Below are 27,263 nucleotides of genomic sequence, written 5' to 3' on the forward strand. Positions count from 1 at the left end.
ATATTTTCATTACCCCCAAAAAGAAACCACATACCCATTAGTATGAGAGTTCCAATTTCTCCATATCCTTGATGACCCATATTATTATCTATTATTACTGAGGAATAGGCTCAATAATGGTTTAGAGCAATGGTTTTCAAATCACCTTTCCAAATCATACTGTTCCTAGCAGGTTCTTTAATGTTTGCTGTGAATGATGGTGAAAAGAGAACTGAAAAGGTAGGGTTCTGTCTACCTTCACTTGATGTTTAATTTAGATCTATAAAGTAAGCTTATATCAAGTAGAACTGACCTAAAATTCAGTTTTAATTGAAAATAGCTTGTTGTATTACACATGTTGTTTTACTATTTAGAGTATAAATTGTGCATTGAGGAGAAGGCATTCTGTTTGATGCTCCTATGAGAGAGTGAGAGCAGTTTCAAAGGCATCTGTGAAAAGAAAATCATAGCTATTTCAGTCAGAATATGGGTGATTCTAAGTACAACTGATATATTTAAGCCAAGTTAGTCAGCCCTCAACTTCCTTGGAGCCCAATTTCCTCTTCCATAAAGCAATGTGTTTGGGTGCTATTACCTTTACTGTTCTCTCTTTGAGGGTTCTAGGATTTTGTGACTCTGGATTGGGGGACTGGCATCTGGTGAGCCTAATCCTGCAACCTGTTAGAATTGCACCAAATGAGGCTCGAGAGACCCTATCACCAATATTCAAAGCTTCATTGCAGAAAAAGAAAATATCTTTCTTTTAGAGATTATTGTGTATGTGGCATTTGAATAATGCAAGATGTTGGTGTGCTGAAGAGTAAAGGAGTAAAAATATCCCTTAGGAATACAGAGGAGACATTCATTACTAGTATTTTCCAGCCCAGCAGTCACAAGCAGCCTCCTTACCTGAATTCTTCTCCAACACAAGTAACAGCAAAAGGATGTCTATAAGCAATACGATTAGGAAGAAGATGAAAAGAAGGACTTCCAATACACTGAGCTTCCTGGCCATCTAGATGGACACAGATAACTGGATTAAAGCAAACCACAAAGCACCATCCATCCAAGAAACTAGCTAGGCATTGGGATTAAAATGTGAATTTATATGCAAAACAACCTTGATTGCCAACATTTCTCTTTACATAATCGTGAGAATATTTATTTCTGCTCATCACAGTGTTTCCAATTAATTTTAGTCTGTGCATGCAACACCCCTAAGGGTCTTGCCTTTGTTGTCTGCAGAGAGATTGAGCATTGCCCAAGGAAAAATATATCAGACATAAACAATTGGGGGGAGAGAAGGAGGAGAGGAATGGAGTAAAAGAGAAAGAAATAGGAGGGGTGGAGATGACTCACAAAGCCCTTTTAGAGTCTCTCACTCTGATCTTCATCCCCATCCTGTGCAGTAGGGAGAAGGACACACTCAGTGAGGAAGAAAGTTGCAAAATCTGAATCCAGATCTTCATATTCCAATTCCCACTGCATGAAACTGAGGTGTTTAACTGTTTAGAAGTCACTGGTGCTTTTAAAAATCTGGTGGTATCTGGGTATCTGAACCTCATACCCAGCATAATGCTTGCTTGTATGTTGACAACACACAAACCCAAATAAATTTGATGACTCACTGCAGCCCTGAAGATTACGCATAGAGCCAAGTTTTAAAATATTTGGTATATTAGGGGTATATTGAACAGGGAGTCAAAGGACTTGAGTTCTTGTCCTGGTTTTCTTGCTAATAGATGGGCATTTTTATCTATTTGGACCTGTGTTTCTTCATCTATAAAACAAAGTCAGATTCTGGGTGTACTCTCATTTCTCTGCACTAATTAGAGTAAATCTAACATGATCTTTATGCTGCCCCATTCTGTGACATCCCCCATCTTGATCATCAGTGCCACTCTATTTCCATCAGCCTAGGACATTGGCTTATCCCCCACAATTGTTGCACTTTAGAAACTTAAACTCTATTTTCCTTTTACTGATCACTACCTTACATCCTTTTATTCTCTTGCTGCCCTCACTTTGACACTCTCCTTATTCTTTGACCACTTGGAGTCTTCTGTTTTTCTTTCCTTTTCTTTTCTTTTCTTTTTTTTTTTTTTTTCAATCTCTTAGCCTTTCCTGCCTTTATCCCAAATTGGCCTAGGCCTCAACATCTATCATTTAACCAACTTCCTTGCCAATGTTCTCATCTTCCTTGCTCCCTTATCTGCTAACTAAACCTACCTGACGAAACCATCAATACAAACCGTCAATACAAAATGGCCCCAGGATTCATAATTTCCCAAAGAAACAGGGCCTGCAAAATGACTATCTTGCCAGCACCTCTGCTTTTTCACAGAAAGAATTTCAAACACCCACCCTTCTTTTCAAGTCCCAAATTCTCTTGCCTTCTCTCTCATATTCAGTCAATATCATCTCCAATCTCACAGAAAAAAATAATAACTTTTTTCCAGAAACTAATTTATCTCCCTTCTTCTCAATCCATGTTTTTCTACAAACTTATCCATTTCTAGGTAAATTTTTAACCCTTAATCTCTGTTCTGAATGGAAGAGTTTTCCTTCCTTTTGTCCAAGGTTAATCCCTGCTTCTGTTCTCTAAATCTCACAGCCTCTGAATTTCTTAAAAATTTTGTTCCACTAATTATCCTTCCTCTTTCTTGGATTATCATCCTCTCCCTCTGAACTTGCTCTTTACTTCATAAATATATACCAATTTTCTATACACTTTATTGATGACCATGTTCTTCTCTAGATACCATTATTTTCTTTTTCCTTTCATAACTAACCTAGTAAGAGATTTCATACTGTATTCCCTTCCTCATACATTACTGGCATGACTTTCCTGCATTCTACTGAAATTGCTCTTACCAAGGTCACTAGAAAATTAGCTGCTGAATACAATGGACGCCACCAACCACTCCCTCTTCCTTGAAACTCTCCACCATTGGATTCCTTCATACAATTTAATCTTCCTTTTTCATCTACTTTTCTGGCTCCTCTTCAATTTTCTTTGCAGTCTCCTATTTCATTAAATGTTGATGTTTCACGTGTTTTCACCACAGATCCTCTTTTTAAATTACCTGCTCTCCTTGAGCAAATTTAGTCACTCATGTGGCTTCATATAACATCTGCAACAATCAGATCTGTAGTTCTAGCCCTGAGATTTAGAGTCATGTATTCAACTACCTATTAAATGTTTCACTTGGATGCTCCACAGACTCAGCCAAATTCAATACATTTAGATGTGAAATCATCTCTCCCCACATCCCAGTCTCAACTTCTGCCAATTCTGCCAAATTGATTTTATAATTAATCACTTGAGGAAAATTATCTCAGTTTGTTTAAAAACTTAAGAATCTTTTTTGACTCGTTTCTTCATGTTGGTTCTCAAAAGTAGTTACCATTCACTAGACTACCTTCCCAAGAGTTCTCAAATTTGTTCCTGTATCTCCATCCCTGCTGGAAATGCATTAGTCAGGCCATCATTTCTGGTCTGAATGGTGAGGACAGCTTCCAACTGGTTTCCTTCCTCCTCTCTTCCTGCTCCTCATACCCATTAAACACACTGCAGTGAGAGTGGTCTTTCTATGGCACCAACTGGGTCATTTGGCTCTTCTGTATTCATGTATTCAATGGTTCTCCAAATAAAATATAAACTTTCTAGCTTGGGATCAAAGCTCTACATAACACCTTCTCTGCCCACCTACCCACCTCTTTTCTTTACTCTGTTCCAGCCATCCCTGACCAGCATTTATGCAGTGATAATCTATAAATAAGTGGGGACAAAGAATTTCTTTTCTCTCCCCCCCCCCCCCTCTCTCTCTAACATCTCCTCTCCTCTCACTTTCCATTCTCCTGTTCCCCTGTTCTCACCTCCAGCCCAAGGCCATGACCATTTCTACAAGTATTTTAATATAAGTGCTTAGCTTCAATTTTTATTTGAAGGCAGCCTTCAGATTAATGTGTAATAAACCAAGAAAAGAAGCACTTTAATATTGAAGTGGGGATGAGGACCAAGGATCTACAGATAATTTGCCAAGAGCAGTTTAGGAAGAACCCTTAGCCTTAATGAAATTGGGGTTTGGGATTGAAGTTGGGATTTATTAACTGCTTTCCCTGTTAACCTAAATCTGTCAGGCATCTCTCTTCTAGTCTAAGTTATTCAAGAGTTTTCTACTAATCTTCATAAGATATGTAAGCAATGTTATATTTCCATAAAAATCCATCCAAAATGTTGATCATGATACTCATTTTGTCTAACCTCAGTTAGTGGTAGAACCTAGGCAAAAGCTGAGAAGTCTTTCTTCTTAAACTATTAAAGCTACTGGAGAACTGTCTCCACAATGCCTCCCAGGTACGGGGCTTTAAGCCCTAGAAAATAAATCTCTAATGGTGGAATTTCAGAAAGTGAAAGAAATCTGAAGGACCCACCCCTATACACTCATAAAACACAACCAGGTTTTTCCTCTCACAGCCAACACCATACCACAACAAGCACATTATCAATCAGTTAGCCCCCTTACTCAAGTATTACTTCTCTAAAGGGGAGACTTTCTTTCCCAGGCTCTACAAACCAGAAACAGGCATTTCTTTCACAGCTCCTTAATCCCCCTTGGAGGAGCTGTAGGTTTAGCACCAGTTGCTCAGGAAGTTCAGGAACATTCTGGGGATAATCCGGGGCATTTATTTGCCAGGGGATCTGTTGTCATAAGGCAAGATGGTAAGAGTAGATATACCTGAAGGCAGAAATTCTTCCTTACTTAGAAACCCGAGCTTCCCGAAGCTGGTATGCATTCACCTTCCTCCCCATTCAGGCCACTTTCAGTTAGTTTCCAGAAGGATCCCATCTGTTTATTACTTCCTTAGCTTCTCCCACTGAGGGAGGGATATCTCATGCTAGACCTTCCCCATCTGCCCCTAAACACTGACACACACACATATACATACATACACACACACACACACACACACACACACACACACACACATGCCTTTCTTCTCCAGTCAGCCCATGACTCCATACACTATCTCATCCCTATTCCTCACCATCTGTAAAAAGGAAACAAAATATCAGGCCCAGAAGAAAAGTATCACTTTACAGAGGAGACAGTAACATTTTAAAATATCACCTGGACGAGGAAATGTACTAACCTCATAGCCGTATCTTTTTCTTTACTGTGTCTATCCCTCAGTGATTCTTGAGGAGCACTGAACAAAGGTGAATGGGCTGATGTCACCTGCTTCTGCCAGGATTGATTTATTGCCCAGTAATGTTGATAGCAATTGGAGGAGAGAAGTGTGTTTCACAACAGATGATAAAAGGGCCTTTGCTTTCCCAGTGACATAGGAGAAAGCTCTATTTGTTAATAAAAGAGGAAGGTGTGGGTTTTTTGTTTTGTTTTGTTTTTTCCCTAATAGCTGTCCCTTCTCTCTGCTCCCTTTCATATCTGATTACTTTGCTTGTCACACTATTTTATTTTTGCCTGTTTGCCATCTAGCCTAATGAGTTCACGGGCTAGAATTTTGTCCATCTTGTTCACTGTTGTATTCCTTATCCTTAGCACTATGCCCAACATACATATACTTTTAAATATATAGACATTTGTTGAATAAGTAAATGAAAAGAATGAAAAGCTCTTAGTCAATATCACTGTTCCTTTCTCCGTATTGTCTAAAGTTCTCTTGGTATAACTCAGTTTTTCATTAATTCAAATAAGACTTCCCATAACTTATTCTAAATAAGTGAAACACCACTAAAATAGAAATTATGTAATCTTTAAGTGGGAATGCACCTCTCATGGATATTTGTCATACTCTGACTGCTCAGCCCCTTTTAAATATTATTCTTATATTTGAGAAACTTCTCAGCTTGAGAATTCTGCCTGCCCAAGGAAGAGGATAGAAATTCTCTTTCATGGTCTTCCTTTCAGCTAAGGTAGAGGCAAGTGGCCTGGACTCAGCCAATGAGATGTCTTCTGATTTAGATTCAGAAGACAGTGTAGAGAAGACCGCGGTGCCATGTGTAATTCAAGTGCGGAGAGGCATCAGTGCCAAAGAGGCAGCAGGAAGAGAGGACCTAGTGGTGTCCTATGTTCAGTTTTGGGGGTGCAAGCTGCCATACCTGTGATAAAGAAAGTGTCAGCAGATGTTCCCACAAGGTAATCTGAGCATTATTTCTAGCCACGTAGCCTACAAACATGACTCTAAAGCCCTTCTGAAGTTTCTATGAGCTCTAATAGCTTTCAAAAAAATTCTTTTCTGCTTAAGCTAGCTAGGGTAGGTTCTTTTTCTGTTTTGTTTTTTAACTTAAGATGTAAACCAAATGCCATGAAATTCATCCTTTTAAAGAGTTTAATTTAGTGGGTCTTAGTATGTTCACAAAGTTGTTCAACGAATCGCTGTTATATAATTCCAGAACACCCTCATCACCCCAAAATGAAACCCCATACCCATTAGTGGTCAATCCACATTCTCCTCTCCTTCCAGCCCCTGGCAACCATGAATCTATTTTCTGTCTCTATGGATTTGCCTATTCCAAACATTTCATGTAAATGGGATCATAAAATGTGTGGCCATTTGTGTCTGGCTTCTTTCATTTTTCTTAATGTTTCCAAGGTTCATCCAAGATTCTGCATGTAGCAGAACGTCATTCCTCTTTATGGTCAAATCATATTCCAGACTCTACCACATTTTGTTAATCCATTCATCAGTGAGTGGACATTTAGGCTGTTTCCACTCTTGGAGTTTTATGAATAATGCTACTATGAACATTCATGTAGAAGTTTTTGTGTGGACATATTCGCATAGAAGTTTTTGTGTGGACATATTTTCAGTTTTCTGGGCTATATACCTAGGAGTGGAATTTCTGGGTCATATGGTAATTCTGTCTTTAACTTTTTGAAGAACTGCCAAATTATTTTTCAAAGTGGGGGCACTATTTTTTCATTTCCACCAGCAGTATATGAGGTTAAAATGGGTTCTATTGATAGCTTCTAAAAACTGTGAGTCTAGTGCCCTTAGGAGTCCTCCATGTTTGCTTCAAATGCTTTTTGTGTGCAAGTGTGCACAAATGCACACAGACACATACTCACACACACACACACACACAGGGAGAAACTTGTTTTCTGCCGTTATGATAAACTTCTGGAATGACATATCCACCTTATCATTTGCTCTAGTACAAGGGAGCCTTTGTTAGAAGGGAAACATACCTGTATCTCATTACAATTCGGGAAGATGTCTTGGAAAAAGGTCAAGAACAGAGATTTATTGTTACACAAGATTGTTCTATTTGCATGATACTTTACACTTAACTCCCCATGTCAATGCCCATTTGTGACATCATTCACATTACAATGGTAACAGACAATTCCAGGTATAACCTAGTTTCCTAAAGTCCAGAAAGTAGCTAACTTCATATTCTTTCTTGCTAACTGGTGACTGGAAGATATTGGATCACATGCTTATGTTGAGCAATGAATAAGTGACAGAGCCATTCTGAAGGGCAGAGACAAGCATGTGACTCAATACCTTCCAGTTGTTAGTTAACAAGAAGGCCTGGGAAGCAAGCTTTTGGCAGAACTCATAAAGTGATCAAAGCAAGCAGATGGTTGGAATTATCGGGTCAGAAACCAAAGATATATATGACCCTTAACTCTCATAACACTCTCCCTTCCGAGGCCAGATGTAAAACTCTCAGTGATCCCAATGCAATAATAAGAAAAACAGAATGTTGATGAGATTCTGATGATATCTGCCAAGGCCAACACAACCATATCATAGCAGGTACAAATGATAATTGATGTTATAACAAGGGTGCTTTTAATAAGAAAAAATAATAAATACCTTTCTGTTTAAGTGAAAGGGTCAGGATTAATTTTGTTTTTTGATTTGGATAAGAGTGAATAACTAATATCCCATCCTTTCCTTTAAGTCTATGATGTAGGGGACCCTCTGGGGTAGACAAATAAAATCTGGGGTAGTAAATAAAAATGGCTCCATGTGATTCTCAAAGTGTGGTCTGGGAACCAACCCTTGGGGGTTGTAAAACAATTTTCATAAAAAAATACTGAGAAGTTAATTGCCTTTTTTACTCTCATTCTCTCATGAGCATACAGTAGAGTTTTCCAGAGGTTACATGATGTATGGTATCATAAAAGATTGGATGTAGAAGCAGTTATCAGAATCCAGCTGTCTTCTATTAAGCCAGAGTTTAAAAAGATTTGCAAAAATGTAAAATAATGCCACTCAACTACAATTTTGTTTTGGAAAACGTAGTTATTTTTCATAAAAATATGTTCTCTATATTAACATAAAATGGGTTTGTTATTTTTATTTTTGAGCTTATGTATTTTTTTACATTCTGTTTTATTTGTTAATTTAATAAATACCAACATATACAACCCCATAAACAAAAACTCTCGGGATCCTCAATAATATTGAAGAATGTTAGGGGGTCCTGGGACCCAAACATTTGAAGACTGCTGATCTGATACATTGATTTTCAAACTTTCTTCAGGTGGAATTTCAGTGTATATCTAAATGAACAACTGAAGCCAGGGTGAGCTCAGAACCCTGACAATCTCTCTTTCTCTACCCACAGGAAGCAATAAAGAGCCCTGGGACTCTGCACAGTTCCAAAGTTTAAAAATCATAGCTCTAGTCAAACACTCAGCATTTTTGCAGATGAGGAAACATAATCCTAGAGGGACAAAGTGACTTAACTAAGACTCCTGACCCTTGAGTTTTTTTCTCTTAAATTGAAGTAGCATAAAATTCCCTGGCCTGTGGGCCTATGTTGTGATGGGGAGAGGCAGGATGGCAACCTGATACTTAGAGACGGATGTTCTGCTCCAAGGAGGGAAACTAAAGGAGCCACAGCCAACTCCTCCACTGACCCTTTTTCTCAGAGCTATTAAGAATCTTTCTAAATCTAGACTATAAGTTTACATGTCCATATGGAGCTTTCTGTGCAAAGGCCAAAAGGATGAATGAATTCAAGAGAGAGGAGACAGACTAAGGGCTTCAGAGCCCTTGCAACTTCTACAGTTACATGGGGTCTGATTTGCTAAGCTGGAGCCAGGGGAGGTGATGTGTGCCTTATTCAGGGACTTCCTTAACTTTAGGGCCCACAGGCCTCCAAGGCGGATGTGGATATGATTTAGGGAATCTGTGAACAGAAATGGGAAAAAATACATCTTTTTTTTTCTCACTAATTTCTAACGGAAATTTAACATTTCCTTAGCTTATGAATGTAGACAACAGAGCACAGTAGTTTTAGCAGTATGCATGAGTTTGTCAGAATTAGAAGCAAAAATATTTTTATATCACATTACAGTTGTAGTAGATATCTCAAAATATTATTTACCCTGATCATTAGATTGAAGTTATGGCATTATGAGTTCCACTGCTCATGTTATTTAATGTGTTAATAAAGAAGCTCATAATTATTCTATCAAATCTGATTTAACATTTGGATAAGTGTATTCTAATATAATAGGTTTCTTTTGAAATAGTAGGTACTTTACTTTAGATATTTAAAAACACTGTAGCTATCACTATACTGCTTTGGTGTCATGGCTCTAAAAATGTTGCAACCCCCTACATGCCTTGGGGCACTGGCTTTCAAGATTCTCTAGTCGGAAAAGCTCTCCTTGAGTACCTTTGACAGCCAGAGCCAACTTCCACTATGTCCTTGATGGTAACAAAATTCTCAGATGTGAATTAAATAATGCTTTCTTCCTGGGAGCCTTCCTGGGTTGATCAGAGGAAAACTGCCCATTTTCCTGCTCTTCCCTTGGTTGCTTTCCCATGTTTCATTACTTGTATAATCAGCTCAAGCCCTCATTCCCAGAACTGCTTATCTTTCACAATTAGAACATTTAGCCAGTTTAATAATATTGTTTGTCGGTAGCCATTTGCAAGTGTTAACACATGAGTATACGAGCAGAATCTGGCTTCTTGGTATTAAAAAAAAATTAATAAGGAAGTAAACACGTTTGTTTCAAACACACTCATTTTCAAGTAAAAGTAAATAACCCTACTGAACATTAATATATAATTTCTTCATCCCAAATTTTAACCACTTTTAGTGTTGCAATTCATATTTTTTCCAGAGATTATATTTTACCAAATATAGCAACTTCTCTGATGATTAAAAAATTTAATTACATTCTTCCACAAAACTAAACTTTAAGAAAAACCCAAGCCAGAGGTGTAAAGAAAGGGTGGATAATCTTAAATCTGGATCATTCCAGTGTTGGATTAGACTGCTGCAGCTCTGATGCCAAAGAGAACCAGAAAGACCAATTTACAAGGGTTAGCTAACAAGATACCTTAATCCCAAAGTGAGATTTCCCATGGTCGGAATATCACAAAATTCAGAATCTCTAGTAAATTCATTTTATTTTTCTCTGTCCCTTACATTACATGTGGTTAAATACCCTGGGCACAGAGTTGAGAATTAAGACTTACACATTTCAAAGCACACCACTCAAAAATAAATTATTTTTGACAGTCAAACTCCTTCCTTCAGCTTTGCCTGAATTAAATTTCATCCTCACCTCTATTCCTATATGCTAAGGATTTCCCCTAACTCAGCTTCTTCTTTTCAAGTGATTTGATTCTTCTTTTCCCCTCCCCATGAGACTACTACTCTGGATATTTTCACATTAAGCTCTTACTTGTCATGATCACTTTAATTGTCACCTTCTCTTTCCTCTGATCTTTTCTGCTCACTTTTCCTTGGGTTTGTCTTTTCTTACCCTTATATCAGGCTTTCAGTACATGTTCCTCTCTCCCTATAACTAACTAGCAGATGTTCTTTCTGGATACTTTCTTGAGGTGTTGGTTGGTTCCAGGACCTGGAGTTCTCCCGGCAAAGTTTTTCTTGTACATTTAGAGGATGAGGGCCCATTCCTTGATTGCACTCCCACATATACATATGCACACTTCATCATGGTCCCATTCATCTTCTGTAAATATTGTATGATGAACCTTCAATACCGTACTAATCACATAGAGACATTAAGGCAACCTATAGATTTTCCACCTCTCCATACTATCCATCCCACTGGACTAAGATTCAACACTTAGGATTCACAGATAAAGCATAAATTGAAACTAAGTATATTTTACTCATGCTGGGCATAACCAGTGAGCAACACACATTAACTTTACGAGCATGAAATATGAATAGCTTGAAAGATGTTCATAGCATGAGCCAAGATCTCACTCTGAAGATTCACAGAGTGCTGCTCCAAGTCAGTGAAATGAAGTTATGAAGGCTGATACTTCTGCTGGTCACATCAATGCTTAGCACCTGTTGGGAACCAAAGGAAAAATATAGGGCATCTGGGTTTGAGATTTCTGGCACATAAACAAATCGGATATAAGCCAATGGTCCACACAACACCCAAATACTTTCCCAGTTCATTTCCTAGCTGCCAGACTGCTATCATATTTTCAGGGAAGAAAGTGTTTCCTGATCCTTTAATACAAAGATGGCTCAGCGATAATTAAAAGATGGCAGGCCTCTAAATAACGTGATATGCAATCACTCTACAGTAATAACAGCACAGACACACAGGAGAAAATGCCTCTTTTTCTAGCATTCTGGAGTGCCAATTTACCATGAGCTTCCTACCTCTTGTTCTTTTCCCTCCTCCCCCTATTCTCTCAAAGCATCCCAATAATCAGCAAGTAGGAGTCTAAGATTCCTGCTTTTTTCTTAGGCAAATACTTTGCAGGTTTCACTAGTGTATGTGCACTAGTCAGTTTGTATCAGTTCATGGGTAGGCAAAGCCCTCCATGGGCTCTTGATAAAGTTGGGGAATTTGGTTGACAGAAAATCACAAGTATGGGGAGGAAAATTAAAAAAAAGAAAAAAAGAAAAAAAAAATTAAAGGGAAGCTTTTGTTTCAGATCTCATAATCAAGAAGGATTATGAGAAAAAATATTTTAGGAATGAGCCAAAAGAAAGCACACAAGAAGAGGTCTCATTTACCACTAAGGTGATAGGTGGTGGGGCCACTATACTGCATTAATTTCAAAATGCCAATTTTTCACATATTTAACATGCATGAAATCAGAATATGGCTTGAAATCAACAACCTTAGAATTACTGAGTCCAGGCAGCACTCGTGACATAGCTGTCATTGTCTGTGCATGCACAAACTTCATTGCTACTCCCGATACTATGAATGAATCAACTGCAAACCATTTCGGGACCATTTTAGGAAGGAATATGAGTCCTGGTTGATGTCTAAGGTAAGATCAAGAAAGTGTTAGGATCTAAACTTGTATAATGGATGTTAGTGGCCTGGGAGAAAATCTTATAAACAATAGTGGAAAAATACTAACAAAATACCGAATCACCAATATCCCTGATAATACAAAGAAAATATATGGATATTGATGATTCTGTGTCAAAATAATTTAGAAGTTCTGAACTCTGAATGTGAAAAAGTATGAATTTGCATCACATATTTTTATATATGTGCAATATTAAAATGATAAAAATCTATGCCTATCTTATAGCAGTCACATCTATTCCTAGGTTTTAACCGTTATTTCTAAATTCTGAGATGCTGGGCCCTTTGTGTATAACCTGATAGTTTCCTGGAAATTTGGGTATCTGTGTGACATCTGAGACTCAGAGTTAGAGTTCTGCATCTCTGAAAGTCAGCATTAATCCATATACAACTGTTAAGCAAGCTGAAAAACAGATCAGACTATGATTAGAGATATGAATGAAATAGACTTGGTAATAACTAAGGTAAATTAGAATACAGGGGAAAGGATGATATTGCTGTATTTTAAAACTTCAACTTCTGTGTGAGACCAAAGGAAGAGAAACTTATTTGGTCCAAAATTCATATTCACTGTAGCATACTATTTAATTTAACCTGTGTGGTCAGTTTATTTAAACAATGTAATTACATGGAACCTAAAATAAAGGACAAGAACTCATTATTCTGTACAGGTTAATGTAATACCCCAATACATCCCAGAATATTTTGTGGAGAAAATAAACAGTATTTACAAAGTCCCCTTGAGGAACTAGGGAAAAATGTGGAAATATTAAACATCCTCACCTGGGGAATTTCTGCTATTCTCTTAATCAATAGGGGCTCACAATTTAATAAGTCAAGAACTCAATCTAGAGGCTTGCCCTCATGAAACTTATCTCTTCAAGGGTGAAGCTAAGCCTACTTATAACTATACCTATGAGTCACCCCCAGAGAACCTCTTTAACTGCTCAGATGTGGCCTGTATCTCTAAGCCAACTCTGCAAATTAACTCACCACCCTGCTCCTTACATGAAACATGACTCCCAGGGGTGTTAAGTTTCCCTTGCAATGTGGGACATGACTCCCAAGGATGAACTTGACCCTGGCATCACAGAATTGAGAAATACTTCTTGACCAAAAGGAGGAAAAGAAATGAAACAACATAAAGTTTCAGTGGCTAAGAGATTTCAAAGAGTTGAGAAGTCATTCTGGAGGTTATTCTTATGCATTATATAGACATTCCCTTAAGTTTCTAGTGTATTAGAATAGCTGGAAGAAAATACTTGAAACTGTTGAACTGTAACACACTAGCCTTGGTTCTTAATGATGACCATATAACTATATAGCTTTTATTGTGTGATCATGTGATTGTGAAAATCTTGTTGACTGACACTCTCTGGAACCAGTGTATAGGCAGATGAGTAAAAATAGAGACAAAATTAAATAAATAGTAGGGAGGACAAGGGGTATGTGGTGTTTTGGGTGCTATTTTTTCTTTTTTTCTTTTTTTAAATTTTTTTTTTGGAGTAATGAAAATGTTCTAAAATTTATTGTGGTGATGAATGCACAACTATATGATGATACTGTGAGCCACTGATTGTACACTTTGGATGGATTATATGGTGTATGAACATATTTCAATAAAATTGCATGAAAAAAAGAAAAGAAAAAAGAAACCTATGCCTAAAGAAACTTTTAAAAACTTTCATAAGTTTAACATAGAAATTTAGATGATATGAAAGCATTATATTATAGTTTTGTCAGTCTTTTTTCTTCTTCATCAGCACATGAAATAACAGAGTGCCTTTTAACTGATGTATCTTACATTTGATACAATTTGGTAGTTCAAGTCATTTGGGAAGCAAATCTCTGAGGCAGTTAAAGGAGTAAAGACAAAGATTTACATAGGCTTGCAAATAAGGAGACAAAAATAGAAGGTAAGGTCTGAAGACTCTCAATTCCAGTTGATGATAAACCATGATTCTTCCCTTCACCCCCATGCTTTCCACTGCTAACACAATGTAAACAGAGGGATCACAGAAGGGGTTTGCAGCAAAGGATGTCATTTGGAAAGGAAGGAAGCAGAATTGCCCTAGGCATCCCAGCTTTGAGAAATACCATTCAGACTTTTCAGTGGTCACAAACCTGTGTTGTGGGGTTGTAGTTGAAAGTGGGTGTTATAACCGTGCCGCTCACAGAGACACTGACGCTGGTAACTGGGGTACTGCCCACTCCCCAGATCTCAATGTAGCCCAGTTTCAAAGGGTTTGCATCTGAGATGTATTTGTTGAAAATTATCTGACTCTGCATTGTATTCTGTCAAATGAGAGACAAAAGAAACCAAAAGGAGGAAAACAAAAAACAAAATTAGTTGAAACTTTCCTATATCCACATAGGCACAAATGTAGATGATGAATTAAGTCAAATTTAGAGTCATTATCTCATGTCTGTGGATGGTGGAGACTGTGATTTTGGCACTCTATCTCCTGTTGCCAACTGCTATCCACTTTGCATTGACTTAGGTACATACAGACTTACACTTAGGGACTTAGAGCCACAGAGACTCACTGGATCTCTAGCATTGCCCTAAACTTTATAGGAAACAAAGATTGTTAGCTATCAGGGAACTTACATTCTATATGTGAAGTCCAAGGCAACACAGAAACAAGGCCTACATAACAAAGAAATAATCTATCCATCTGTGCAACGGGGAACTGATAGATTATTAATAAGATGCTCATGCATTTAATCACAGAATACATCCTGGAAGCAGGGTAAATCTCTACCTGAAGTCTGGAGAAGGTGAAGGATGTGAAGTAAAGATAAACAATGAAGAAATTCTAGGTGGTATTTTATGAGTTTATGATATCCAGCACCCTACCAAGACCAGTAGAATGCTATTTTCCCTTTACAATATCAGTTGCACTCACCTGGCTGGCAGAAAAGTTAGCCAAGTAATAGAGTCCATTTTCATAGGTATCTGCAAACAGACAACTTGATAAACATGATCTGAACTTTACGACAGAAATCAAATCACCTGCTTGTCTTGGTTGAAAGAGTAGGGATTATTCTTGTTGGCTTGCTGTTATATTTTTTCTTTACAGAAGATCCGTTTTGTGATTTAAGCCTTCTGTATGGGGACTAAGAAGCCTGTATTCCCCACACCCAAATTTACACAAAATGATTGAAATTTGAATGTATGGATGCAACTGTCTGATGGACTCACCTCATATAATATATACCATAGTTTCCTAACACCGCTCTAACACTTCTCTTCCTTGTGGTCTATTATTCACACAGAAACAATGAATGACTCCCATTTCAATTGTCACTTCTTAGAGATCTTCCCAGTCTCCTTAGAATTTCCGGATTCCTTGTGCTACATACAAATGTATGTGGCACATATATGCAAAACACATACACAAGACTGCTGCCTTGGGATTACCTTTGAGAGGTATTACCTTTGAAAGGATTACAATTTTAAAAATGTGATCCTCAGGGAACAAAGAAAACCAAAGAAAGTTCTTGTTACTTTGTCTCTTTATCCCTCATATGCCGCAAGTCCAGGTAGACTCTGAGGCTCAGGATACCTAGTGAAGGTAGACCAATCTGGAGCCTTGTTACAGGTATTCCCATCCTATACCCTACCTTCATGGTTTTCTCACTCTTTCCACTACTAGCCTCTCTCTAACATACTCATCACTCAATATTATTCTTTAGAACTGTGCTGTCCAAGATGGTAGCTGCCACCAAATGTAGCTATTTAAATTTGAGTTAATTAAAATGAAATAAAATTTAAAATTCAGTTCCTCAGACATACTTGCCACATTTCAAGTGCTCAGCTCAATAGCCACAAGTGGCTAATGGCTGCGTATTGCACAGCAGAGATATAGAAAATTTCCATCATTGTAGAAGGTTCTATTGGACAGCCCTGGTCTAGAAATAGCTAATGATACTTGGGCTCTCCTCCTGAGAGTTTATCTATTCTTTTACTCTCCCAGGGAAAAATTACCAAATAAATAGCACAGCTGATAGAAAGTATTGTCCTTCTTCCTGGGACAGTGAACCATATAATTAGGGAATGTGCACTTGATCACAAACCACATGGAAGTATATCTCAGCTCTACAAAGAAACTTTCCTATGTGGCTCCTGTCCTGCTACCTTCCACAGTGGGTAAGACAGTTGGTTAGTAGTAAGGGATTCAGAGCTAAGCTTCTGTTACATGAGGCATAATGTTCCTCTAAAATATGAATTATACTCTTGAAACTAACAAATGGCTATTTTTTGAAATGCAAATTGTTTTCACATGGAAAAGGGAAAGGCAGACCTATAGGATATACAGGAACTTAGCCAATGATATTTATGCTAATCCCAGGCAACCTCTACTCACCAATGCTTTGCCCATCATCCCAAAAGAGCCAGCCCTTAGCACTTCCCTCATCATCCAAGGCAATTTTGAAGCCCATGAATTTCTGGCGGCTGCAGTGAGGTGGGAGAGAAGCATTAGCCAAAAGCAAAGCTACAGGCACAAATCAAGGATTTTGATAAAAGCATAAAGAAGCAAAAGGAAGAACTTTATGATATAAAGACTGGGAACTATGATTCAAGAGGCTTATGACCTAGTCCTATCTAGATCTACCTAGATAGACCTAGCTCTACCGCTATCTAGCTATATGACTTCATGTCGGCAATGAATCAATCAATTAACTAATCAAAGGAATTTTCCCTTAAGGCTCTTAAAGAAACCACAAGGAAGTTGATTAGATTCCTGCCTTCCCCCTTAACAGGGGAATACCTGATGCTGTTCTCTTTTTTCTTTCATGACCTAATTTCTTAAATACAAGCACAGTGAGTTATGTTTACAAATATACTAAGTTCCTCAGTTTTCACCTGAACCTTTGGTATCAAATGAGCACGGGTTTTAGAATTTTAGGTTTGAGATCAGACAGACATGGATTTTAGTCTCTGCTTGACTACTTATTAATTGTGTAATTCTGAGTCAGTTCGCCTCTTGAAGTTTCTCTTTGCTCATCTGTAAAATGGGGATAATAACAGTACGTACTCAAAGAAATTTTCTCCATTGTTAAGAAAAAAACAGAGAATCCCCAAATAGAAATCCCAATATGAATACAGTTCCTAGCACAGAGTAAGTATTCACTTGATGATAGCGATTATGAATTGCTATATAGTCTTAGGTCTAGACTATTAAAATCTTTTTATTAAGCAACTAAGCCTCAGGTATCATTTGCAATATGGCATTAATCTTCTTAGCAGAAAGTCAATTAGATCCAGATAGTCTTCTACAACTATCATGAATCACTAGGGTCTCCCGTTTTGACTCCCATTTCAATTGTCACTTCTTAGAACTAACTTTTCACCACTTAGGTCTAAAATAGTTAATGACTGGTCAAAGGATGCAACAAGTTTGAAAGAAGTTAAAAAAATGAATAAGCAAACAAATAAAAAACAAGTGGTTAGTAATTTGCTTTTAGGCCTAAGGGTGAGGCTTACATATTGGTGAGGCTTCATTAAGGTCTGAGCTAACAGTTGGGTAAAAGAGAAATCCAGTCCCATAACTCACCTTAAGTGGGTGTTCTGTGCAGGCTCTTGCCAGGGCAGGATGTAGCCCCCACGGACATGAAGATTAATGTGGTCAAGGGGGGCTGGCAAGGTCTTCCACTCTCCCCTTGCTTTAATGTCCTCACCCTATGGGCCAGAAGAGGGTAAGGGATGATGAGAGAGACAACACCCACATGGCCATGCCCCACATGAGCAGACACTTCCTCCCTCCAAACACCACATTTTACCTGAAATCTTATCCACTCCTCTGAACTTGCGGCGTACTCATCACCCATTGGCACATACCTGTTACTATGTTTTTCCACATCCACCCAATTGCTAGGTGAAATCTTGCATTGCTGCTATAACAGCTTGCTAGGACCCCTCACCTTTTGAGGTTTTTACAGTACATGCTACATGAGGTGACAGCATGGATCACATCCCATCCTCACTCCACATCCTATTTCTGGGCCACAGAGCATTGCTAGAGAAGGTTATATAATCCTTTTATTCATTTCTTGTTGGCTTCAGCTAACAGCATGTCTAGACCTACTTTACAAATTCTTTTCTCTAACTGCTGTTTATGCCTGTAGGTTTACTGTCTTTATTCTGCCTCACTGTGTGACAGGGAGAGGCACTCCCTTTCTCCCTAAGGGACCATCCTTCCACATTTTCTCAAGTTAGAACAGGACTTCTCAACCTTGGCCCTACTGACATTTTGAGCTTGATAATTCCTTGTTGTGGGGGCTCTCCTGTGCATTGAAGGGTGTTTAGCAGCATTACCAGTCTCTACCCAGTACACGCCAGCAGTACCCCTTCTCTGATTGTAACAACCAAAGATGTCTCCAGACATTGCCAAATATCCTCTGAAGGCAAAATTGGCCCCATTCGAGAACCACTACTTTAGAGGAAATGAGAAAAACTATCATAACCCTCCACTTTTGGTCCCCGATGTTCATTTTACACATATTCTACCTGTATAAACTGTAGGTGCAGGTGGTAGAGGGAAGTACAGTGATCTCTACTACATTCCCTCAGTGGCCAGGCCCTACTTCATGTCCCTGCTTCTAGACTCCAAAATCTAGTTAGGATTTGATCAGAAGTCCAGTGCCATAATTCTGAGTTTATTCAGTTTACTCACTGATACCATGAGAAAATTAGAGAATGACATTTCACTCCAATATCTTATGAATATTGGATATTTTCTTCCATTGATGGTCCTACCCTCAAAACATGTAAAACTGTCAAATTGATCATTCTATCAAATGCCTTTTTGTCTTTCAATGGCATTCACATTTTACCCCATGGCTAAATAGGATGATATGGTTTTAATCTTCTCATGACTTCATTTGCCATACTTAATGAGTTGCAAACTTGTTTACTTTCCTTCAAATTATTTCTGACCAGACTAGCATAACAAATTCCTGTTAAAATATCCACACAGATTTATCCATATGATAAAATCTAGCAGCAACACTTTTAAAATAAGGAAAGACAACCTAATATGCTAACGTACAAAGGAATTTTCACCAACTATGTAGTCACGGATTGTGACCCAGAAGCACTGTTTTAGAAAACACACCACATATTCTAACCCATAAATCTCCCATGTACCTATCCTTCAAAAATAAGAATGATCACAAGTAAGTTAGATAAAAACTTTGACCCAAACCCATTGTCTGCTCCTAAACTTCAAGACAATGAGCCTAGACTTACCATAACAATAGGTTATCAGTAAGACAAGACAGAGGTAGAGTAGTTCCATAATTTTGCCTCCCCAACTCAGGTTATTTTTTTTTCCTAAAATGATTCTAAGTTTAGAAACTACCATCCCCAATATTGATGAGATGTAGAGGGAATGGACTTCAGGCATGCAGCATGCCTCTTCACATGGTATGACTGAGATGGGAAAGAACTCCACATAAAGCAATAAACTGCTGATTTTACAGTAAGATACTATTTGTGTAAATAAAAAAGGGATATACGTATGCTTGTATGTGCACAAATTTTTTTATCGGCAGAGATATATAACTATTAACAGGGGTTAGGTTTGGATGGTGGAGACCAAGGTTGAGGGAGCTGACCTCTGCTCTCACAGAGAAGACTAGGTACCCAAAACGGGCAGAGATTAATTCAGGAGGCCTTCCCCATTAATCCCAAACACAGAATCTTCACTCTAGTTAAACACCAAAATTGTCTTTTTCTAAATGGCTTGCTCCCTCAATTTTTGGCTTCCTACATTATTCCTTTTCTCTTTCCTTCCTCAACTAAAGCTATATTTAAAACCTGTGTGTAAAATCTGCTATTCCAGGAAGCTTTTCTTAATTAGTCCTCATACTTCACTGTATTCATATGGTATGAATATATATTTACATATATCTACACATATGTTTACAAATGTTTTCATATTTATGACAAGCAAATGTTTACTTCTGGTTAGACGGTGAGCTTCATGGAGAAAATTTTCCAGTATTGAAACAGCCCAGAGGTGCTTAGGGCACAAATTCTAAGGAGGCACTGCCTCCCAGGGACATGGAAATAGAGGGTCAGCATTTAAAAAAAAAGGAGTGCCTCCTTAAATTGTGCATTCTGGGTTCTCACTAGCTTCACCCCAGTGCAGGTCCTATACCAGGGAACCTCAACATACTCAAAATGACTAACTCTCAGTGAATGGGACAGTCACCATGCGAACTCATGATAAAGACTGGGTTTACACCTAGAGAGAGTTGGCATCTTCCTTCCAGAAAAGACTTGGTTGGCAAGTACATAGCAAAGTCTTAATGTATTGCCATCCTGAGGACAGATCCACCCTGGCTAGGAAAGGAAGTGTGCAGGGGAGGACTTAGGGCTCCACAAGATAGAGAAAAGGGGAAGCAAAATTTTTGTTGCCCTTGAGCAGTTTTCACCTAATTCCGCTGCAAATCCCTTGGACGAAACAGGGCAGAGCATGCTCTGCTTCGTGTCCTCCTGCTGTCATCCCTTTGCTGTATCTCCAGTCCTCTGTTTTGTTTCTCCTCAGAAAAGTTAGAAGAGAAGTCCTGTTGGTGGGAAAAAACCATCCTCTTTGATCCTTCCCCAAGATGGCAAATTCTGATATCTGTGTCCATGCAAGAAAACAGTGCCCTGAAGCTACTTTGGAAGACCCTATTTTCTCAGCTAAGCCTCTGAGGTTTAGACTGGTCCAGACATTTTTCAAGACAGAGAGCTCTTTGTTGGCTTCTCATTTCTAAATGTACTTGTATTGTTCAAACTCACAACAGTTGGGTACCATACTGCTCTGTGCATTAGCACAATGCCTAATAACTCACTTACCTTAGATAATTACATTTAACAACTCTTCTTTGAGCATCTATGCTATAGAAGGAGGTATTTAATAAAAAGAGAGGAAAAGGCTCCTAAACTTATGAACTTAGAGTCTAGCAAGACAAGATAAAACAAAAATTATAGTTGACAGCACAATGACAAGTGTACTAGTGTCTACTTTTATATACCACTGTGAATAGCAGTGGTATAAGGAGAGATCAAAACTAACACAAAAAGAACACCCAATAAGCCAGAGTGAGATGCTTCAGGTATTATTTCACAACAGCCCTGTGAGGGAAGTGGTCTTACTCCATCTGGAGGTGAGAAAACTAAGCCAACAAGGTTAAAAGTGACGTCCTAGGCCACATATGACATGGTGGGTTACAGAGCTAGAATTTGACCCGCCAGGTCTGTCAGAATGTAAAGTCTTTGCACACAATGATCCTCTCAGATTGTATAAACAATCAAAAAAACTTACTGTGTAGTAATCATACCAGCGGGCTCTTGGGAAATATGCAGTGACATTTGTGGCATTCTAAAATTAGAAACAAACAAGGCATGAACTCTGTTATCCAGGCAGAGTAACCAATCTACATAATAAAGGAGTTAAAACAATAATAACAACTTAGGACTCAAATCCTATCTCTTTAGAAAACAGTAATGTTAGGGAAGACTTCCTTCTTTTGCCCCTCCTCAAACAGAGGAGATTTACCTACCCAAAAGTGATAGCTTCTCTAAAGCCCTTTGGGATTCAATTTTTAGAAAATAAAATCACCATTTGCTTATAGGATCACCTCATCTCCTCTCCAAATAGACAAGCTGAGGTTGGATGTGGTGCAGAAGGAAAGTTTGTAGGTTTTGTTGGATTGATATTTCAGAACTAGTGATTAGTGCAATAAGATTTGGTAAGGATGCAATTAGCTGGTATTTTAATCAGAATACTAGTCCTCAACAGAGGAAGCAAAGAAACTCCCATGCCCATTGCTGCCTGAGGATTTCTTATAGATGGAAGGTATGGACTAGCAGCAAAAACAAAGTTACACACACACTGCAAACAATCATACTGCAGTTTTGTTTTAATGGTGATAGAGGATTGAATGAGTTGTTTACACTACTGCCCTGTCAGGACCCATGGGCCTTACTCCAGTTAATGGAGAAAGGACTGTATCTTCAAATGAATCATAAAGGTTTTTTTCCTTCTTAATTGTCCTATGAACAAGAATTACTCTGCTGATTTTAAAAATGAGGGAGCTGAGGCCCAGAATACCCGAGTGTGCAATGGACTTCAGCTCAGAGGGAAAAGAAGATGTAGAGGGTGAATAAGAAACCACGCCTCGTGACCCCCAGACCTGGTCTCTTCTCCTTGTCCCCCTCACCAGGCCTCTTGGGCGGGATCCTCTACCCAACAGAGGCCTCCATACTCACAGCCTCCAGGACAGGGCTGACCAGGAAGGCTGCGCCCAGCAGAAACTGACGGTCTATAGCCCAGGTGACCTGGTCTGACACAAACCTGAAAAGGGAAACCGAGGTACACAATCAGGGCTCCCAGCAGGGCCCTGGTCCAAGGCCCTGAAGAGATGCTCCAGCTCAGGTCCAAGCCAGAAATCCAGCCTGCACGTCTGCCATCATTTGCTCTTTCCCTAGGTCTAGCTTCATCAAGTACACACTGCCCCCACTGTCTATATGTCATATTCTTCAAATTCCAGGAATAACTGGGGTTAGACGTGTTCTCACCTATGAAATACCTGTTTCTTATCCATGGCATATTTTAAACACAAAGATGCCTTCTGCCCTCAAATTTTCCCCTGGAATAACTTCTTTGGTGACCTGAGCCCATTGTGGCCTGGGTCTACATAACCAAACTGCTACAAAAGATAGGTAGATATTGGCACCCAAACTAGAAAGAAATTATTCTGTGCTGTATTATGTCATTTAGAAAATATTTTCATTCTATAGCCTTTTTTTAATCTGCAGATTTTTTGAGGTATATTCACATATCATATATTTCATCCAAATTCTACAATCAATGTCTTACTTTATCATCACCTAGTTGTGCAATCATCATACTCAATCTTAGACAATTTTCATTGCTCCAAAGAGAAAATTAACAGACTGAAAAAAAGGAAAACCCAAAACACTCCATATCCTTTATCCCCTCCTATTATTGACCTCTGGCATTGGTGTGGTACATCTGTTACTTTTGATGAAAGAATATTAAGGTATTACTGTTAAATAATCCATAGCTTGCAATAGATAATTTTCCCCCATGCCACTGTATTATTAACTCTTCAAACAAGAGCTGTATATCTGTAGTAGTTCATGCAAGAATTTATTTATATTTGTAGTGTTAATCGGAGACATACATGACTTCAAACAACCCCTTTTAATCAAATTCACCTACAATACAGCACTATTACTTATAATCCCAATAACAAGCTACCATTACCTCTATCCATTTCCAAACATTTAAGTTCAACCTCATTAACAATTCTGTACATATTAGGTGACTGTTCTGCCTTCTCTAGCTTCTGTCTATTTCTAGTACCTTATATTCTTCATTCTAAGACTCTGAGTTTACATATTATAGTTAGTTCATATTAGTGAAATCATTCACCTTTAATCAAGGACCTATGGCACGTATGTCACTGTGCTAAAAGAAGCAACAAATTATGGCTTATGCCCTGGGGAGGTTATGGCAAAAGGCAGTCCAAGTCTTTAGCTTAATTTGGAAGGATTTTTTTTTTCTTCAACTGTCACCATATAGAATAAAATCAGCCACTGGTCATTGAGATCCAGGTTAGAGACTCACTCGTGGAGAAGAGGCCGCACAACAGTGCTGCCCTCCGTGTGGGCCTCATGCATGAGGGTGTAGAGGTAGGGCAGCAGGGTGTATCTGGTCTGCAGGACACTTCTGGATATGTTCACAAAGGCAGCATCCCAGGACACAGGGTCTTGTCTCTAAAGGAGAAAAAGGGGAGTATTTGTAGTTTCCGAAGAATGGTCATTGAAAGCTTATTGCAAATGAAGATTATGCACAGCTAAACCGGGGATAATTACAGATGAGACTCAGTGAACAGTCTTAAAAAACAGAAGTGGTTCATGGAAGCCCTCCCAGGACAGTTGATGAAATTTTCCATTAAGACTTTCTTCTTGTGACATGTTTGGTATAATTCTGCCTAAACAAAAAGAATAATCTAAATAACTCTGAGGAATATTGAGACATGAGGACTTAATGATTTTGAAGATGTCCCCAGGTAATATGAATTTCACTAACAGTGGCTAAACATTGGAGGCTGTGTTTTAAGTGACACAAATCATTTGAGGTGCGAGCTAACGTCCTACCCTGGTCCCAATGGTGTTGTGGTTCCTTGAAAAGGGGTAAAAAGCCCCCAGTTGCATCCAGCGAGCACACATCTCATATTCAGCATCTTGAAAGAACCCACAAATATCTGCTCCTGTCTAAAACGAGATGGAATAAAACAAGCCTGATGATGATTTTTCAAAGATGTTGCCATCTGTTTGGCGATTATGAGTTATCCAAAGGAAACTTACATAGGATATGCCAAAGAGGCTGAACTCCATCATGCCTGCAACGAGAGCCAGAGCTGCATTAGGTGAGGTACTACGGAGCAGTTGACCTGCCTCCTCCTCCCTCGTCAGGGAATCCTTTACCAAGGAACCTTAACTCCCCTCCCCGCAAGCAGAGGGTCCTGGGAACAAGCCCACACACCAATGATCGATTTCCTCAGCTGGTCCCACGCAGCTGTGTTGTCTCCCAGCCAGTGTCCTCCCCAGCGGCCAGAAGAGGGGAATGTGGAGCGGGTGATGACGATCCCTCGCTGCCCTGTCACCTCCTGCACAACTCTGATTGGAGCGGAACAAATAGGTGATTTGAAGGCAGCAAGGAAGTAAACTGGGGAGCATAGGGCCTACTGACAAAATACTCTCTGCATGTTTGAAGGAGACACGGAAATCTGAGCCATAATGAGGTCCCCATTGACTGACCCCAGATGACGGAAATAACACCGACATTCATTTTACATGGTGTTTTATAAAAAAATTTACCATGAATTAAACTCAATGGATTACCTAAAAATAGCAAGTAATCACTTACTCTTGCTAATTATTCACTCAGTAATTGGTTTTAAATATTTGGGGGAAAAGGGTAAATTCCTTTATAAGGTTTTACTTAGGATAATTCTTATTATTCTTTGACTAAATGGCACTGTGCTAATTCAGGACATCAGTTGCTATCAAACAAGAATAACCAAAAAAAAAAAAAAAAAAAAAAAAATAGAGATGCTCCACTATGGAAATAAAGTAGAGGGATGTCCAGTCCTCTGCGTTCCCTTTGCTACTTGTAAATAAAGTTATTATAGCACCTACTCCACTGGGTAGTGCCAATGTTTGCTCCCCCTGGGACTATTAGTTTCTCACTGGCAGAAAGGACTTATTTAAATCTCTACTCCTAACTTCAATCACAGGGCCTGGTTCCATCCTCAATGAATGCCTATTTAACATATAAGAATTGCTACAGAGTTGTAATTAAAATATTCTTAACCCTTTGAATGGGGAATAAAAGGAAAATCAGGGTAGCTGTGGCAGTCACTGGCTGCCCTCACAGGATGTGCTGGTTGGAGGAGAGAGATGGTGACTTACTCGTATGTGGGTCTGGTCTGGGCCCAGCCGTACAGGCTGTGCACGTCATAGTGCCGCACCACGGAGCCATCTGGCAGGATCTGCTCACTCTCCATGCACAGGGTCTTGCTGCTCAGGCCCTTGTCCCTGGCCTCCACATCTGAGGAGAAAAATACAATGATATGAAAACCACCTTTGATCCCGATTTATCCCTGACCTCTCTTCAAGGGATCAAACTTAGACCTTAAGACTAATCTAACTCCTGGATGGTTGGCTCGCCTCCTGCCAGGGGCATGGAAATAGTGCTCTGTTCTGAGCTGCAGGGTGCCCGCATGTGTTCCCACCACCAAGTCCTCTGGTAGGGTCCTCCAGGAGAAGACGGGAGTCGGAGGAAGAACCCATAGTTGGAAAACACTTACTATATGACATTCTGATCTAGGCTTTTAGCATGCAAATTATTTCATGAAATTCTTATCATAACTCTATGAAGAAGCTCTCGTTATCCTCCTTTTACAGTACACGAAACTGACGTTTGGAAACACCAAGTAATCCTTTGAAGGTCCTACAATTCATACAAAGAATAATTTCTGGGGCCAAAATACGATCACAATCATAACTCCAAAGTGCACTGACCCCATGATATGGGGAAGCCCCTATTCTTCACCTATTTGTGGTACAACAAATTCCTCTTGGGAAATTAATTTAAGCCCAGAGATGTAAGAAATCTAGCCAAGAGACTCTTTGGAGACATCACCACTGTCAAGTGCCATTTGAACAAATACCAGAAATTCACCCTATGGAGCCAGTAATTTGTTTACATGCAACTAACTGGGTGAAGTGCTTGAAGTACTTTTGTCTTTGATCCCCAATAAACCACTGAACAATTAAGGACGTGCCCTTAGGAGTCAGGATAAAGCCCTGGCTGCTGGGCTCCTGCAGGGTTTGGGCATCTTCCCTGTTGTCGTGGCTGGGCCCGTGGAGGAAGCCAGGGGTCCTTACATGGCTTGTAGGGAGGGTGGTTCAGAGTGGCATCTTTGCAGCCTGGAGGAACCGCCCCATTCACAAAGCTCGCTGGCTCGTTCATATCCTAGACATTTAAAACAGATGCATCTCACTTTTTAAAATAATTACACCTTGTCAATTCAGAGATGAGAGTGTAGTGAATAAATTATTCACAGTCAGTAATCCCTGTAATTACCAACCCAAGGGGACTCATCAAATCCTGGAAGAATTGGCTAGAAAAATCAATTAACCTCTATAAAATGACTAGCTAGAGGGTAAAATTAAAAAAAAAAAATTATTCTTGCTTAGGGTGTGAGGCAAGACTTAGTTCCAAGGAATTCCCAGAAACTGCACTGTAGCAGGACTGTCAGGCAGGCACATGGTGTGAGGAATATCAGAGCATTCCACTCCTGATCGGAGGAAGTGCAGTCTGATATGTCCAAAGTCCTGCTTGGATTATTAGTATCCTCTTGACTAAAGGTCAG

General features: G+C 39.1%; 1 protein-coding gene across 4 annotated transcripts in view; it reads right to left on the bottom strand.

The window, feature by feature from the left end:
- The window catches only part of MGAM (maltase-glucoamylase), a 223,086-nt gene that overhangs the window by 124,191 nt on the left and 71,632 nt on the right, over positions 1–27,263 (bottom strand). The window contains exons 37-49 of one of the 4 annotated variants that reach the window (XM_037835990.1): positions 26,776–26,863; positions 25,798–25,936; positions 24,869–25,002; positions 24,691–24,725; positions 24,481–24,597; positions 23,948–24,096; positions 22,564–22,648; positions 21,617–21,673; positions 17,858–17,982; positions 16,667–16,755; positions 15,206–15,255; positions 14,421–14,591; positions 10,371–11,305 (exon numbers count right to left, since the gene is read on the bottom strand). In XM_037835990.1, coding sequence (XP_037691918.1) covers positions 11,228–11,305; positions 14,421–14,591; positions 15,206–15,255; positions 16,667–16,755; positions 17,858–17,982; positions 21,617–21,673; positions 22,564–22,648; positions 23,948–24,096; positions 24,481–24,597; positions 24,691–24,725; positions 24,869–25,002; positions 25,798–25,936; positions 26,776–26,863 — 1,317 coding nt within the window. In that variant the 3' untranslated portion in view covers positions 10,371–11,227. Of the gene's footprint in view, positions 1–888; positions 995–5,136; positions 5,250–10,370; positions 11,306–14,420; positions 14,592–15,205; positions 15,256–16,666; positions 16,756–17,857; positions 17,983–20,741; positions 20,874–21,616; positions 21,674–22,563; positions 22,649–23,947; positions 24,097–24,480; positions 24,598–24,690; positions 24,726–24,868; positions 25,003–25,797; positions 25,937–26,775; positions 26,864–27,263 lie in introns of those variants that run through there. The other 3 variants (XM_037835991.1, XM_037835992.1, XM_037835989.1) reach the window with 3 other exon arrangements.

Source organism: Choloepus didactylus, chromosome 5 (genome assembly GCF_015220235.1).
Source record: "Choloepus didactylus isolate mChoDid1 chromosome 5, mChoDid1.pri, whole genome shotgun sequence".
Taxonomy (NCBI): domain Eukaryota; kingdom Metazoa; phylum Chordata; class Mammalia; order Pilosa; family Megalonychidae; genus Choloepus; species Choloepus didactylus.